This window comes from Ochlerotatus camptorhynchus, unplaced genomic scaffold (genome assembly GCF_037179485.1).
Source record: "Ochlerotatus camptorhynchus isolate MF236.1 unplaced genomic scaffold, CSIRO-AGI_Acam_v1.1 ptg000232l, whole genome shotgun sequence".
Classification (NCBI taxonomy): Eukaryota; Metazoa; Arthropoda; class Insecta; order Diptera; family Culicidae; genus Ochlerotatus; species Ochlerotatus camptorhynchus.
The window spans coordinates 7,319,532-7,333,115 of NW_027040722.1; the positions used below are offsets into that span (position 1 = coordinate 7,319,532).

The 13,584-nt window shown below is 41.3% G+C and overlaps 1 protein-coding gene across 1 annotated transcript in view; it reads right to left on the minus strand.

Moving 5' to 3' along the window:
• The window catches only part of Jhbp1 (Juvenile hormone binding protein 1), a 37,220-nt gene extending 25,161 nt beyond the window's left edge, over window positions 1-12,059 (minus strand). Inside the window, exon 1 of the mRNA XM_065225706.1 lies at window positions 11,953-12,059. Within this exon, the coding sequence (XP_065081778.1) occupies window positions 11,953-12,013 (61 nt within the window). The 5' untranslated portion in view covers window positions 12,014-12,059. The remainder of the gene's footprint in view (window positions 1-11,952) is intronic.
• Window positions 12,060-13,584: the final 1,525 nt, after the last annotated feature.

The following is a 13,584-nucleotide window of genomic DNA, read 5'->3' on the forward strand; positions in this document are numbered from 1 at the left end:
TTACTCAACATTGTTTGTTTAAATCTTACACCTAACAGTATAAGCTATCCAGTGCTTCCAAATATATCTAAATCATGATGCACAAGCATGAGAAATTACTATTTGAAATTTACTGCAAAAATTCGTCACGCACCCTGTAGGTGTGCGCGGAGCACTAGGCGGACAGTAAAAAATTTAAACTTTTCACACAGATTTGCGTTCTTGGGGGAAGTTGTTTTGCATTGTTTTCTCAATCTAAGTCCCAGCTTTGGTAAAAATTGAACAATTTTTGAAATTTTGACAGGCAAATGAATAGCTTTGTTCCGTTTTTCAAACTTTATAGCTCTCGTTCAAATTAGGCACAGTTTCTGGGGACCTAAATACGAATCGAAAGAGCTATGGGGAGCAGCTGGTTATCATCCGCCATATAAACTTGACCCACTCTAGTGTGCATGATATGGGACTCATGTTCGTTGATCAATGCGTTGTAAGGCCAGGATGTCTGACAGCTTGCATGTCTCAATAAATAAATATATAAAACATACAACGGAATGTGATTTAGGAATCCGCCACAAAAGGCTTGATGCCTTGTATAAGAAACACTACTCAAGGCTTGAAAATCTCCAAACGTATTGTTTTGAATTTTTTCGGTTCGTGTTTTTCGGTAATAAATTCCATTTATGAATATATTTATTCTGCTCTGCTTATTTCGATCTAGAAACAGGAGATCGGTCATAGTTTAGCAACTTTGCTAGCTTGGCATCTTACGCTTCCGACGCTTAGCGGTTACGACGCCCCTAATGGCCCTTATTTGCTCTTCGGTCTGCTTGAACACCAGCTCTCTGTTAGATCTGCGATATCTGCTTCCCAGCGGTATCCTACGCTACTGCCGTATAGCATATTCGACGCCCCAGCAGCCCTCATCTACCCTCCAGTCTGGTAGAATACCAGCTCCCTATCAGATCCCTCTTTTTTGTCAGCCCCATCTGAAATTTTAGGCTGACAAAAACGGGAAGCTGACAAAATCGGGAAATTTTCTTTTTCAATATTTTAACCATCAAAATGATGTTGAAATCAAGTTTAATCATTATTTATCCACTTTTAATGGAATTTCTTATAAATGTTCCTATTCTTACAACAAAGGGTACACCAAATGTCTGGAAAAGTTTGCGTACGGTTTGTTAAACCGGTACCTACTGTTCGGTTTCCTTAAATTCCACTTGGTTTTCAGCGCTGCAACCAAAGCTGAACCTCCATATCTCAGTATCAACGTAAATACACTAGCCAGGAGCCGTCCCGAGATGTTCGATATGATTCTGGATACCGCATTGATGGCCTTCGCTGCCTTCTCGTATGCGTATTCTACGTGGCTATTGAAGCCAAACGGTCGTCGATCATCACTCCCAGGCATTTCAACACGCACTTCTAGTTTATTACGTGCTCCCCAACGGTAATTTCTGACCGCTGAAGCGATCAATACCAACTCGCTTTTGTTGTGGGTTATCTGCAGCTTCGCTCCATACATTAGGTTTCCAATCATGTCAACCGCCTCGGTCGCCAACATTTCCATCTATTCCAGCGTCTTGCTTGTTACCGTAAGACGACGTCGTTCGCAAAGCCATCGATCTCAACTCGTTTGGGTAGCTTCAGCGTTAGACCGCCGTTTAAAACCACGTTCCAGAGCGATGGACCAAGGATGGAGCCTTGTGGAATTCCCACCGTGATCCTAATCGATCTCTGTCCCATATTTGGCTCATAGATCGGAAGCCGGTTCTGGAAGTAACGTCGGCCTGTGAATACATTTTTGACATCGATCGTTATCACAGCGAAATATCGATCTCCTCTCTACTTCTGTCTCGACGCCTTCTCGGCTCTCTTGACAACTGTCCGAATTGTATTCACTTTTGCTCTTTCTTTTCGAAATTCGAACTGCCTCTCTGACAATCCTTGCTCACTCTCCATGCATTTCGTCAGCATGTTTAGGATGATCCTCTCCAAGATTTTTCCGAGTGTATCCAGCAGACACTGCTACGAGTAGCTCGTTGGTGACTTTGCCGTTATCTACCTCTTCGTCTTCGAACGACGAAGAGGTAGAACGATGTGCCAGGTCGTTGGATCGTGCTTCGAGAAAAGTCCTTCCACGATGACTTTCAGGTTCTCTAAGCATATTTCAGCGGGCATGACTTGACATCTGATCTTCGTCATCACGAGCCGGTGTGCGTCGTTGGCAGCAGAAATTTCGACCCAGCTCCAGTTGACAGTTTGACTTGCTCTGCTTTGTCTCTCGTTATGTGCTCGGAATATTCCTCTAAATTCCTCTCTGCCTGCTTCTGTTCTTGCTCTCTGAACACGTCTTCTGGCTCTAAGACAACTACACGGGAAAATCCGAAAAATGACTCATGATTTCATGACTTCCTTCTTCTTGTTCGCATTTCAAGCTTATTGCTTAGCGCATATTAGCTTATTACGTGCTCTCAACTTAGTGTTCTAAAATGCACTTCCACAGTTATTAATTGAGAGCTTTCGATGCCAATACCAATGCATGAATTTGTATATTGTGTGGCAGGCAAGCACAATGATACTCTATGCCCAGGAAGTCGAGAAAATTTCCAACCCGAAAGCTTCCCTCGACCGGACAGGAATCGAACCCGCCACCTCCGGCTTGGTAATACCGTGCCTTTACTGACTAGGCTATGAGGCCCCATGATTTCATGAACACAGCGTATTTTCATGTTATGAAAATACACCATGAATAATATCCATGATATCATGAGCAACTTTTGAGTAACGCAGCAAACATTCCCAAAATCATGAATTTTCCGAGTTGAAATCCGATCCGATCCGATACGATCCGATCCGAGTTGAAATCCGAGTTGAGCTAAATTCATGGGTTTAAATTTTACCCAAAAAGAAAGCATCAGACTGGATTCGTACCAAGAACCTTGAAATCATTAAACCCATACTTTAACCACTAGACTACCAGTACTTGTATAAGATGGAAGACAAAAGGCGTATAAGAGATACCTATGTAGTTTGAACATGGTTTGCCAAGTACTTGTAACGCTTGTAGCGATCTTGATTCCACAGCATTATGAAATCATGAATTTCCATGACGAAATCATGAATCATTGTTACGATTTCATGGGATGGCAAGTTTTTTCATTTAATGATTTTTTATTCATGAAAATGGAATCGGATTTGTTTCTGTGTAGCGCGGAGGCCGTCTGTTATTTAGCTTCAATTTCCTCGGTATGGTCGTGTCACATGCTCTCCCTAACGATTCTGTCAACTCGTCTTCCACTTCAGGTCGCAAGTTCTCGTCTTCTGTACTACCACAGGATTCCGTTGGCCGCTGCCATATCGGATTGCCTGATGGTCACTATGGGTATATCCTTCACACACTCTCCAATTCATGTTTTCCACCAGCGACGGACTGCAGTCCGCATAAAGTGGCGTCGATAAGTGCTGGTGGCGCCTTTATTTATTTCCAGCTTCGCCAGAGCCTCCAACAGAATGTGCCCTCTTGCGTTGGTACATCTGTTTCCCCACTCCACTGCCTAAGCATTGAAGTCTCCTCCGATGACTACCGGTCTTCGTCCGATAAGCTCTTCGGTAAGTCCAACCAGCGTCTCGTGGAACTGCTCCATCGGGTGCGTAGCAACTTTATATGAATATTCCGTTCATTTTGGCGATCACGAAACCTTCTTCTTGAATGGGGTATCTGCCCATAACTTGTATTGCAGCAATCCCAGCTCAATCCGCCACCTAGCTACCTTTATCGGGAGGGACTCGATACAGCTGTGCAGTGTGGCAATAATTGAGGTTTATTTGAGTTACCTGTGTTATTGTTGCGACAAAACAATTAAGTGTCATTTGGTGCGAACCCAGCCACCTTCAGCATGGTCTTGCTTTATAGCTGTGGCTTAACCGAGGGAGCTAAGTCAATGACATTGAATAAAAAAATCATTAATCAAAATTAGCACCGTGAGGACGACTTCATATGTTCCAAAAAAAAACGTTTGGATACAGGTAAATCCGTTGCCTATTACACTAGTTTACTGCATATTTGAACTTTGTACGCACCCAGCAGGCCTGGGTTCAATCCCAGTCGGCGTCGCCGGGATGTTCTGAGGAATAACATCTCTGATCACGCCTTCCTTTGGAAGGGTAGTAAAGCCGTTGGTCCCCGATTCATAAGTTGAGGGAGCTGCCTCCTTGGCGTCGGTAGCATTGGTGCTCAGCACGGAATACAAGATCGACGGAAAACAAATCAAGAAAAAAAAACTTTGTACACTGGTGATTATTTTCCATGTAAAATTATGTGCTGAATCCAAAAATGTAGTCAGAAAAATCTCAGTAAGAGCATTCTAGATACAGCTAAAAAATGAAATTCCTCTCAACAAAGTTTGTTTACTAAAATACATATTTCTCCGGCTGTAATGAAGCTATACCAATTATTTTAACGCCAATTTAAAGGAAACACAATTTTCTTTGGACTAAATCGACATTATTTATCAGTTAGATTAGTGATATTGTTGGCATAACCACTATACAAAATATTTACCATCCTAAAATTTTAGCTGAAATCATTTTTTTTTTAAATATGTAAAAATTTCAAAATTAATTATACAAACTATTAATTAACATCAATCCCACTAATTTAACTAAATTGATCGAAAGCATTTTTTAAAATTTCAATTTGGTGGTAAAATAATTGATATAGATTTATTACAGCTAGAGATATTAGCATTTTGGAAAATTAACTTTTTTTATAGTGAAATATTGTTAGCTGTATCTAGAAAACTATTCTATAGAGATTTTTTTTGACCATATTTAAGGATCAAGCGCACGATTTAACATAAGGATCATAAGTCAAACATTGAATTTCGTTTTTCATGTTTTATTTGTAAACTAGTGTTAGTATTTTTATGATTTGAAGATTTCAAATATTTGGTACCAATTATCATTATTCAGGGGTTGGCAAGCATTTAAAATATATATGAATAAATGTCTTCACGGTGAAGGTAGTTCCAAATTCTCTATAAAACGATCTGCGTAGTTTATGGACAGACCCAAAGCAACTGTCAGTCTATTTCATATACGCGATTAGAGGAAACCTGATGTGATATTAGGCACTATTTACATTCCTCGCCAGTCCTTGAGAGCTTTTAAATCCCACCCGTTAGGAGAAATAAACAAGCAAAAATTAAATCAAAAGCTACATCTGATTTTAACAGCACTTTTCAGTGCTCAAATTTAAAATTTCTATCTTGTTTGCCTCTTATTCCTCTTCGATCCTTATTTGGATCGAGGGGGGCGTCACATCAAAATCTCAATTCTAGATGCTCGAAAAATCTCACACTAGCAAACCAATCTAATAAAAATCTTCTTTCATTTATCGCATCTACTTGCATCGCGCATCATCTTTTTGCAGGAAATCTTTAGAATCGCCATAAATCTTCTTTCTATTTACTCAGCGTGCGCGCTGCAAACCACACTAAAAAAAACCATTCCCGCATCGTAGATAGAGTCGTCCCGGCAATCCTGCTTGATCATAGACTTGAAAACTCCTCGTCGATATTTCGGATTCTTGTCGTAAACTGTTTGGAAGTCAATTTGCAGAAACTAGGTTCTACCGCCATGGCGCCTAATCACAAAAGAAAATGACATTCGCTTGATCCCCCTTCTGATGAAATTCAATTCAGCAATCAATTTGATATGCTCACGGATGATGCGAATGATCCATCATCCAGGCAAAATTCCATTAAACATTCCCGGCTTAATGCCAAAAAGGAAAAGGTTCCCCCTATTGTTGTTACTACTTCCGATTACCATGCAAGGAACTTTTGAACTTCGTGAAACTTAAGTTTTCACTTCAAATTGGCCGTCGGGGTGAATGCCGTGTAGTGATTGAAATGTTGGACTGATTTAAACGTCTTCTATAGTATCTTACTGAGAAGCAACACACATTTTCACTTCTGACGTCTTATTACCTGAACGTCTGTTCAAGGTTATCTTGAAAGGTCTGCCCAGTAGTGAATCCCTGGATCAGATCAAAGATGAGCCACTCCAAGTAATCAAAATGAAAATGAAATCCCGTACTGGCCATTTGTGCAACGGGATTTACAATGACTTTTATTTAGTTCACTTCAAGTCTAGCGAAATAAACAACCTTCAAGGCCTTAGAAAAACTAACGTTATGCTCCATGTCAGTGTGAAGTGGGAACACTTCAGTAAGACTGAAGGAAATTTCCAAAACCTCACCCAGTGCCGTCAGTGCCAGTAATGGGGTCACGTAACCAAAAATTGTTACATGCCAGCTGCATGAATTGTGGTGATTCCTCTCACGCAAAGGACGACTGTCCTGTGAAGGAAGATCCTAAGAAATTTAAATGTTCAAATTGTGGTGACAACCACAAATCCAATTTTTGGGAATGTACGACTCGCAAAGCGATCCTACAATCTTGTTCTAAGTGACAGGTAGGAAATGCTCCACGTTCCCGACCAGGTACAAATTCCTCTGCTATTAACAACGGTCAGCGAGGCACAAATTCTACATTCGTACCCGTAGGTACAATGATCACCTGCTGCTAACAGTGTTCAGCGAGTAAATAGAGCTACCTATGTTGCTATTGCATCTGATAGAAATCGAAATCAAAATTCTGCCCAACATAATTCTAACGAAAATTTTGATGATTTTGACTTAGCATCCCAACTTACAATTTTCATAATGTAAACGCTTTACTCATTTCATTTATACAGTCTCAAGCTGTATTCAAACGTTATACGATATGAGGAAACCTTTACTCAACCTCTATACATGCAAATCTGGCGAACTTAGTCAGCTACTTATGGCTGTTGGAACGGTCGGGAGAAGCTCTTATCGCATATCCATTAACGCTTCTATACAGCTGTTATCCTGCTGTTTAGTTGTGTGTGAACTTGAAAGGCGCTTATTCAACCTTTTCCCGGTTATCCAATAATCACTACACAGCTTTCTCTTGAAACCGAGTTAAATACTGATTACGCTTTCTTATGAAGGAATTTATTGAGTTTATTTTGCTGTGAATCAAATTAATCGAAATTAGTTACAAATCATCACCAAATTATTTACCCTGCACCGGAACCTAGAATCGAACTCCAGACGACCTCATTGGCAAACGTTGACACTACCAACTGTGCTACACCAACACTTTGAACTTATGTAAACAAATCAACATTCCCTTCTACAACAAAATCGCTGAGTAGAAACTTTATAATAGTACACATGAATCAATTTTCTCGACTAGTTATAAAAGAGCAGAGTAAAAGCTGTTAAACTGCACACGTCTAAAAATAAACCTAGTTGACTGTGAAAATGCTTCCGAATTTGCTCTAACACAGTTTATAAGCTGAGTACAGGTTGTTTAGTTGTTGAAAAAGCACTTTTGATGTTTATGTTATTCAGCAAGAGTGGTTGGTTGTGTAGAAGCCATCTAATGAGTAATATATTCACTTTGTTAGCTTTGTTTTGCAGCTACAAGTTGAAAGTTGGGTAGTGTGTGTATATAAGTGACATTAGCGTTTATTGGCTGATGTTATTCAGTGCGACTGACAAATTGAATAATGGTTGTGAGAAAGTTGAGTAAACGCTCTCCAAAACTATTTTGCTAGCTTTTGCTTGTAGCTGTATCTGCAGCTTCTTTTCAGCAACTTTACAGCACAATGCTGGAAAAATTGGCTTACAAAGCTGAAAATGTTAGTTGGGATGACTGCTCTTAAATTGGAATTTTTACAGAAATCATCAATTGACATGATTACTGATATGTTGTCGTCGGTGATCTTAACGCTCAGGTCGGCCAGGAGGAGGAATTCAAACCGGTAATAGGAAAGTTCAGCGCTCACCAGCTAACGAACTCCAACGGCCTTAGACTCATCGACTCAGCATAGCCTCCCATATCGGTACACCTGGAGATCACCGCAGCAGATAGAATCGCAAATCGACCACGTTTTGATCGACGGAAGACACTTCTCGGACATTATCGACGTCAGGACCTATCGCGGCGCAAATATCGATTCGGACCACTACCTTCTAATGGTCAATGTGCGCCAAAAACTTTCCGTTGCCAACAACATTCGGTACCGACGCCCGTCATGGTACAATCTGGAGCGACTGAAGCTGCCCGAAGTCGCAACTGAGTACGTGCAATGCCTCGACGCAGCGTTGTCGGATGAGGGAGAGCCGGATGAAGCCCCTCTTGAGAACAGATGGAGCAACGTAAAAGCAGTCATTAACAGCGCTGCTGTAGGCGCCGTTGGGTTCGTGGAGCGGAAACGACGGAACGATTGGTTCGACAAAGAGTGTCAGACGGTTTTGGACGAGAAGAACGCAGCGTGGGCGACGATGCTGCAGCAAGGAACCCGTCATAATGTGGAGCGATATAAACAGAAGCGAAGACATTTGCACCCATCTTTTCCGGGATAAGAAGCGCCGCCTGAAAGAGCTGGAGTGCGAAGAAATGGAGCAGCTGTAGCGTTCTCACGAAGTTCTACAAGAAATTCAACGCATCCCGCAAAGGCTTTGTGCCGCGAGCCGAAATGTGTCGGGATAAGGAAGGGGGTATCTTAACGGACGAACTTGAGGTGATTGAAAGGTGGAAGCAGCACTACGAGATGAACATCTGAACGGCGCAGAGGCGGAGGATCAAGGCAGCAGGAGGAATGGCTTCGTCGGTACAGCGGATGCGGGGGACATGCCAGCTCCCACGATAGGTAAAGTTAAGGATGCTATCCGACAGCTTAAGAAAGATGGTATCGAAGCGGAACTTATCAAAATGGGCCCGGATAAGTTGGCCACTTGTCTGCAGCGACTGATAGTCAGGATCTGGGATACAGAACAGCTACCGGAGGAGTGGAAAGAGGGAGTAATATGCCCAGTATATAAAAAGGCGACAAACTAGAATGTGAGAACTATCGAGCGATCACTATTCTTAACGCGGCCTACAAAGTGCTTTCCCAGATCATCTTTCGCCGTTTATTGCCGCTAGCAAGCAGATTTGTGGGAAGTTATCGACCCGGTTTTGTGAACGGGCGATCGACAACGGACCAAATCTTTACGTTGCGGCAGATCCTCCAAAAGTGTTGTGAATATCAACGCACCACCTATTCATCGATTTCAAGGCCGCTTATGATACTATTGACCGCGAAGAGCTATGGAAGACTATGGACGAGAACGGTTTTCCCGGGAAGCTGACCAGACTGATCAGGGCTACGATGGATGTTGTACAGTGTACAGTGAAGCTATCGGGTGTGTTATCAGACTCGTTTGAAACTCGCAAAAGATTTCGACATCACGATGGTCTTTCCTGCCTCCTGTTCAACATTGCGCTAGAAGGTGTTATGAAACGTGCAGGCTTTAACATGCGGGGAACGATCTTCAATAAATCCAGCCAGTTCATCTGCTTCGCTGACGACGTGGACATTGTCGGAAGAACGTTTCAGGCCGTGGCGGAGCAGTACAGCTGAAACGTGGAGCAGAGAAGGTTGGTTTAAAGGTAAATACGTCGAAGATAAAGTATCTGTTAGCTGGAGGAACCGAGCGGGATAGGGGTCCCACAGGCAGAAGCGTGACAATCGACGGAGATGAGTTCGAGGTGGTCGATGAATTTGTGTACCTCGGGTCATTGGTGACGTCGGATAACAACGGCGTATTATTGCCGGAAGTCGTGCTTACTACGGACTCTACAAGAAACTGAGGTCGGGTAAACTTCACCTCCGTATAAAATGTACCATGTACAAGGCACTGATAAGACCGGTAGTTCTCTAGGGGCACGAGACGTGGACGATGTTCGAGGAAGACCTGCAAGCACTGGGTGTTTTCGAACGACGAGTGCTTAGGACCATCTTTGGCGGGGTATGTGAGAACGGTGTATGGAGGCGAAGGATGAACCACGAGCTGGCGCAACTAGATGGCGAACCCTGTATCCAGAAACTTGCGAAAGCTGGACGGGTACGATGGGTGGGACACGTTTTAAGAATGCCGGACAACAATCCCGCAAAAATGGTGTTTGCCTCGAATCCGGCCGGTACAAGACAAAGATGAGCACAGCGAGCAAGGTGGTTAGACCAAGTGGAGCAAGATCTAGGAAGTGTAGGGCGGTCAAGAAATTGGAGACAACCAGCCACGGACCGAGTGAATTGGCGTAACATTTTGATGCAAGTGCAATCCTGAGGGATGTCGGACCAGGATAACTAAGTACTGATATGTTGAAAACTAACTTCACATTTGATGTCACATATTCAAATTGGAGTAAAATTTGCGGCATGACTTTGAAATTCAGTAATGGATTTTAAATCATTTAATATTTTGAATTGGAATACTCGATCTATAAAAAATAATGAGGACAAAGTATTTAACTTTTTGAGCGTTCATAACATGCATATTGCTGTTAAAACTGAAAAGTTCTTTAAACCTGACCATAAGTTTAACTGATACTCAAATTATTTTATTTATAGAAATGATCGTCTTGATGGAGCCTGTTGGGCGTTGCCATTATTGTTCATAAACGAATCAAACATAAAATGCTTGCTTCATTAGAAACCAAAGTTTTTTTAAACTTTGGGAGTTTCTGTCAAAACACAATTTGAACAACTTACGTTTTTAGCTGCCTATTTGCCATTTCAATCGTAGGCCAGCAAAATAATTCGTAAAAAGCTCAGCAACTTGCTAAGCAATTCTAGAGCTCCCATAATTTCAGTTTGGGTCTGATTAGTCCTATTTAGAATAAGGTTGCTCGGGATTATCTGAAAATTTTCTAGCGGGAAATTTTTTTTTGATGATTGCTGGGGGACCGATTTGGACGAATTAAGATCTATAGATAAAAAAAAAAATCAAAAATATGAAAGCTCCAGGTGATGATGGAGTTATTAATATACTCGTCAAAAGAAAACTCCCAGAGAGCACCTTTTCTTTCTTGGTATAATTATTTAATAGATGTCTTCATTTGGCATACTTTTCTAATAAATGCAATAAAATGGGAAAATGCAAAAGTTGTTCCAATTTTGAAGCCGGATAAAAATCCAGCTGATACGTCTAGCTACCATCTAATAAGTTTGCTTTCTTCAATAAGTAAACATTTAAAAAGATAATTTTGAAAAGAATGATGCTTCACATTAATACGAACCCAGTTCTTGCAAATGAGCAGTTTGGATTTCGCCACGGGCATTCAACTACTCATCAACTCTTAAGAGGTACCAATTTAATTCGTTCAAACAAATCTGAAGGCTGCACAACTGGAGTTGATCTCCTAGACACAGATAAGCAGCTTGGGCTTCTGGAACGTATCACCTTAATGTATGTTTCTGTTGACATGTTTATTATGGCTCATATTGTATTGTACTTTGTAATTCAGAAATGATGTAATTTTGTAGTCTAGAAATGATATGGGGGTTTTAACAACCTGCATGAGTAAACCAATCCTACAAGGACAGGCTTTTCTCCTTCAAGCTTCATTTAGACAATAATAGTTGGATGATGAAAATAAATAAAAATTATTTTAATCAATAAACATTTTTTTAATGTTGGCCCAATGTCACCCCATCTTACGATATACTACAATTTTACAAAACCATGAGTGGTACAGATAGACTGAGAATAGGTGGAAGTTTTTGTTTGACAAAAAAAAAACACTTTTCCAATGTTGGCGTGACTGAAAGGCCAATGTCAACGCATGTACATATTAAGAAATATGTTTATCTGATGACAGAGTTTAACATTTTGAACAGACCTTCTTCATAGTAGATGTGTATGAACATCAAGAAGAACAGGTTTTCCAATTCACCTTTCACCTTCACTCATATTCCGGAACGCCTGAAATTCACACTTCCTCAACCACTTGTTCTTGAACAAGTTTCATTCCTTCCCAAAACCAGAATCCACTGGCATCCGGGAAGCCCAAAACGGAACCGATAATTATAATTGTCAACATTACTTACAAGATTGTGCAGCGATCATCGTCGTCAGCAGCATGAGCACACTAGCAATAGGCTTCCACATGATTGCAGCGGTTCTGAACTGTTTCTGTACTCCTTCGAACTGATCGTCACGCACTGACTCAATCACTGAGAAAAACACACTGTGGTTCCTCAAAGCAAATTACGTCTGATCGTTATCACGTACGCTTGCGGCACCAAAAACTGAATGCACCACCGCAATTGGTTCCGTAGTCCGTAGTTGGTTGGGACACACGCGGAACACCCACCACCGTCGGTGAACTTTTCTGATTCAATTAGCACGTTCCACACAACGCACAACCAACAGGCACATACGCACAAAACGGAACAAATTTGCACTCCGGGACGGACGGGGAAGCTGTCAGTTCTGACACTTTTGCTTTCGATGGCCACTCACTTCGAGACTTAAATTGCCCTTTTATTTGCTTTTACTCTTCCCGAGCCGGTATGAAGTGGTAGAAACGATTTATACTTTTGCTTTCCGAGTCTCCTATCGTTCACCAACAAGCATTGATTGGATCTTCCGGTTTTGGTTTGATGGTGTAGTTATACGATTTTTCGGTTTCTGACTCGGGGCGATACCCGTTGGCTACCAGCTCGTATTGACGTCTGCTCGTGGATCGCGGCAGGTTGGCTCTTTTAATGAATTTTTATCGCATAGCAGCGTGTATCGCCCAGTGCGTTCGTTCGGTCGCAGAATGTGGCAGTGGCACGTTGAGGTAAGATAAGTAGTAGCACGATCGCGGATCATTGGCTAGAAGTGCGTTCGATGTTGGTTGAAGAGTTCTGAGCAGCAGCGGTTGATGCAACGCAACATGAGCCAGCGATTGTTGCACGGCATGGGTCGTATGCGAATGTTGCACGATTGAGTATTGTGGAATGTTTGAACGTATTTGAATTCATAGAGAATCGATGTAGTAAACTTTTAGTTTTAGAACAAAATTGAATAAAGAATATAAATAGAGAGAGAGAGAGAGAAGAATTAGTCATTTCCATTTAATTCCACTACCTTATTTGCTTATCTTGACAGATACGCGTATTTCTTCTACAATGTGCAGACATCTTCAGTGTCTTGTACTAATAAAAATAAACACGAACCTTATTTTATTTCGCTGTGGGGTGATACATTTTTTATCTTGCATAATAAGTGGGGAGAAGAGGGTGTTAGATTCTATGACACGCAAAGAATTAGATATAGGAAAAACCAATTTTCTTATTTTGCTCCCTGATTTCAGAAGATGGTTCTGCTATTATCGATCATGTTGATAATGATGATGTTGTTGCTATTGAAATATATTTGTGATTACATTAGACGCTGTGTTTAAGATCTATCTTCTACAAATAACGTTTGCAAGTAGACTAGGGTGTTGCTTGACAAATAAAAATCTTTTTTTGGAGACTCTATATGTGAAATGTGAGCACAAATGTGCTTGTCGATGAATGCCATTCGATAAGGTTAGTTCTCCAGTTTAATCAATGGTGTTAAACACAAAACCATGATGCCTCTCGGGTTTTTGTCTTCAGGGTAGAAGAGTAGAGGAATAGATAGAATTTCGAATTTTAACGCTGTTAGTAAAGTCAATATCTTTTACTGCACATCCAGTATAATCGATT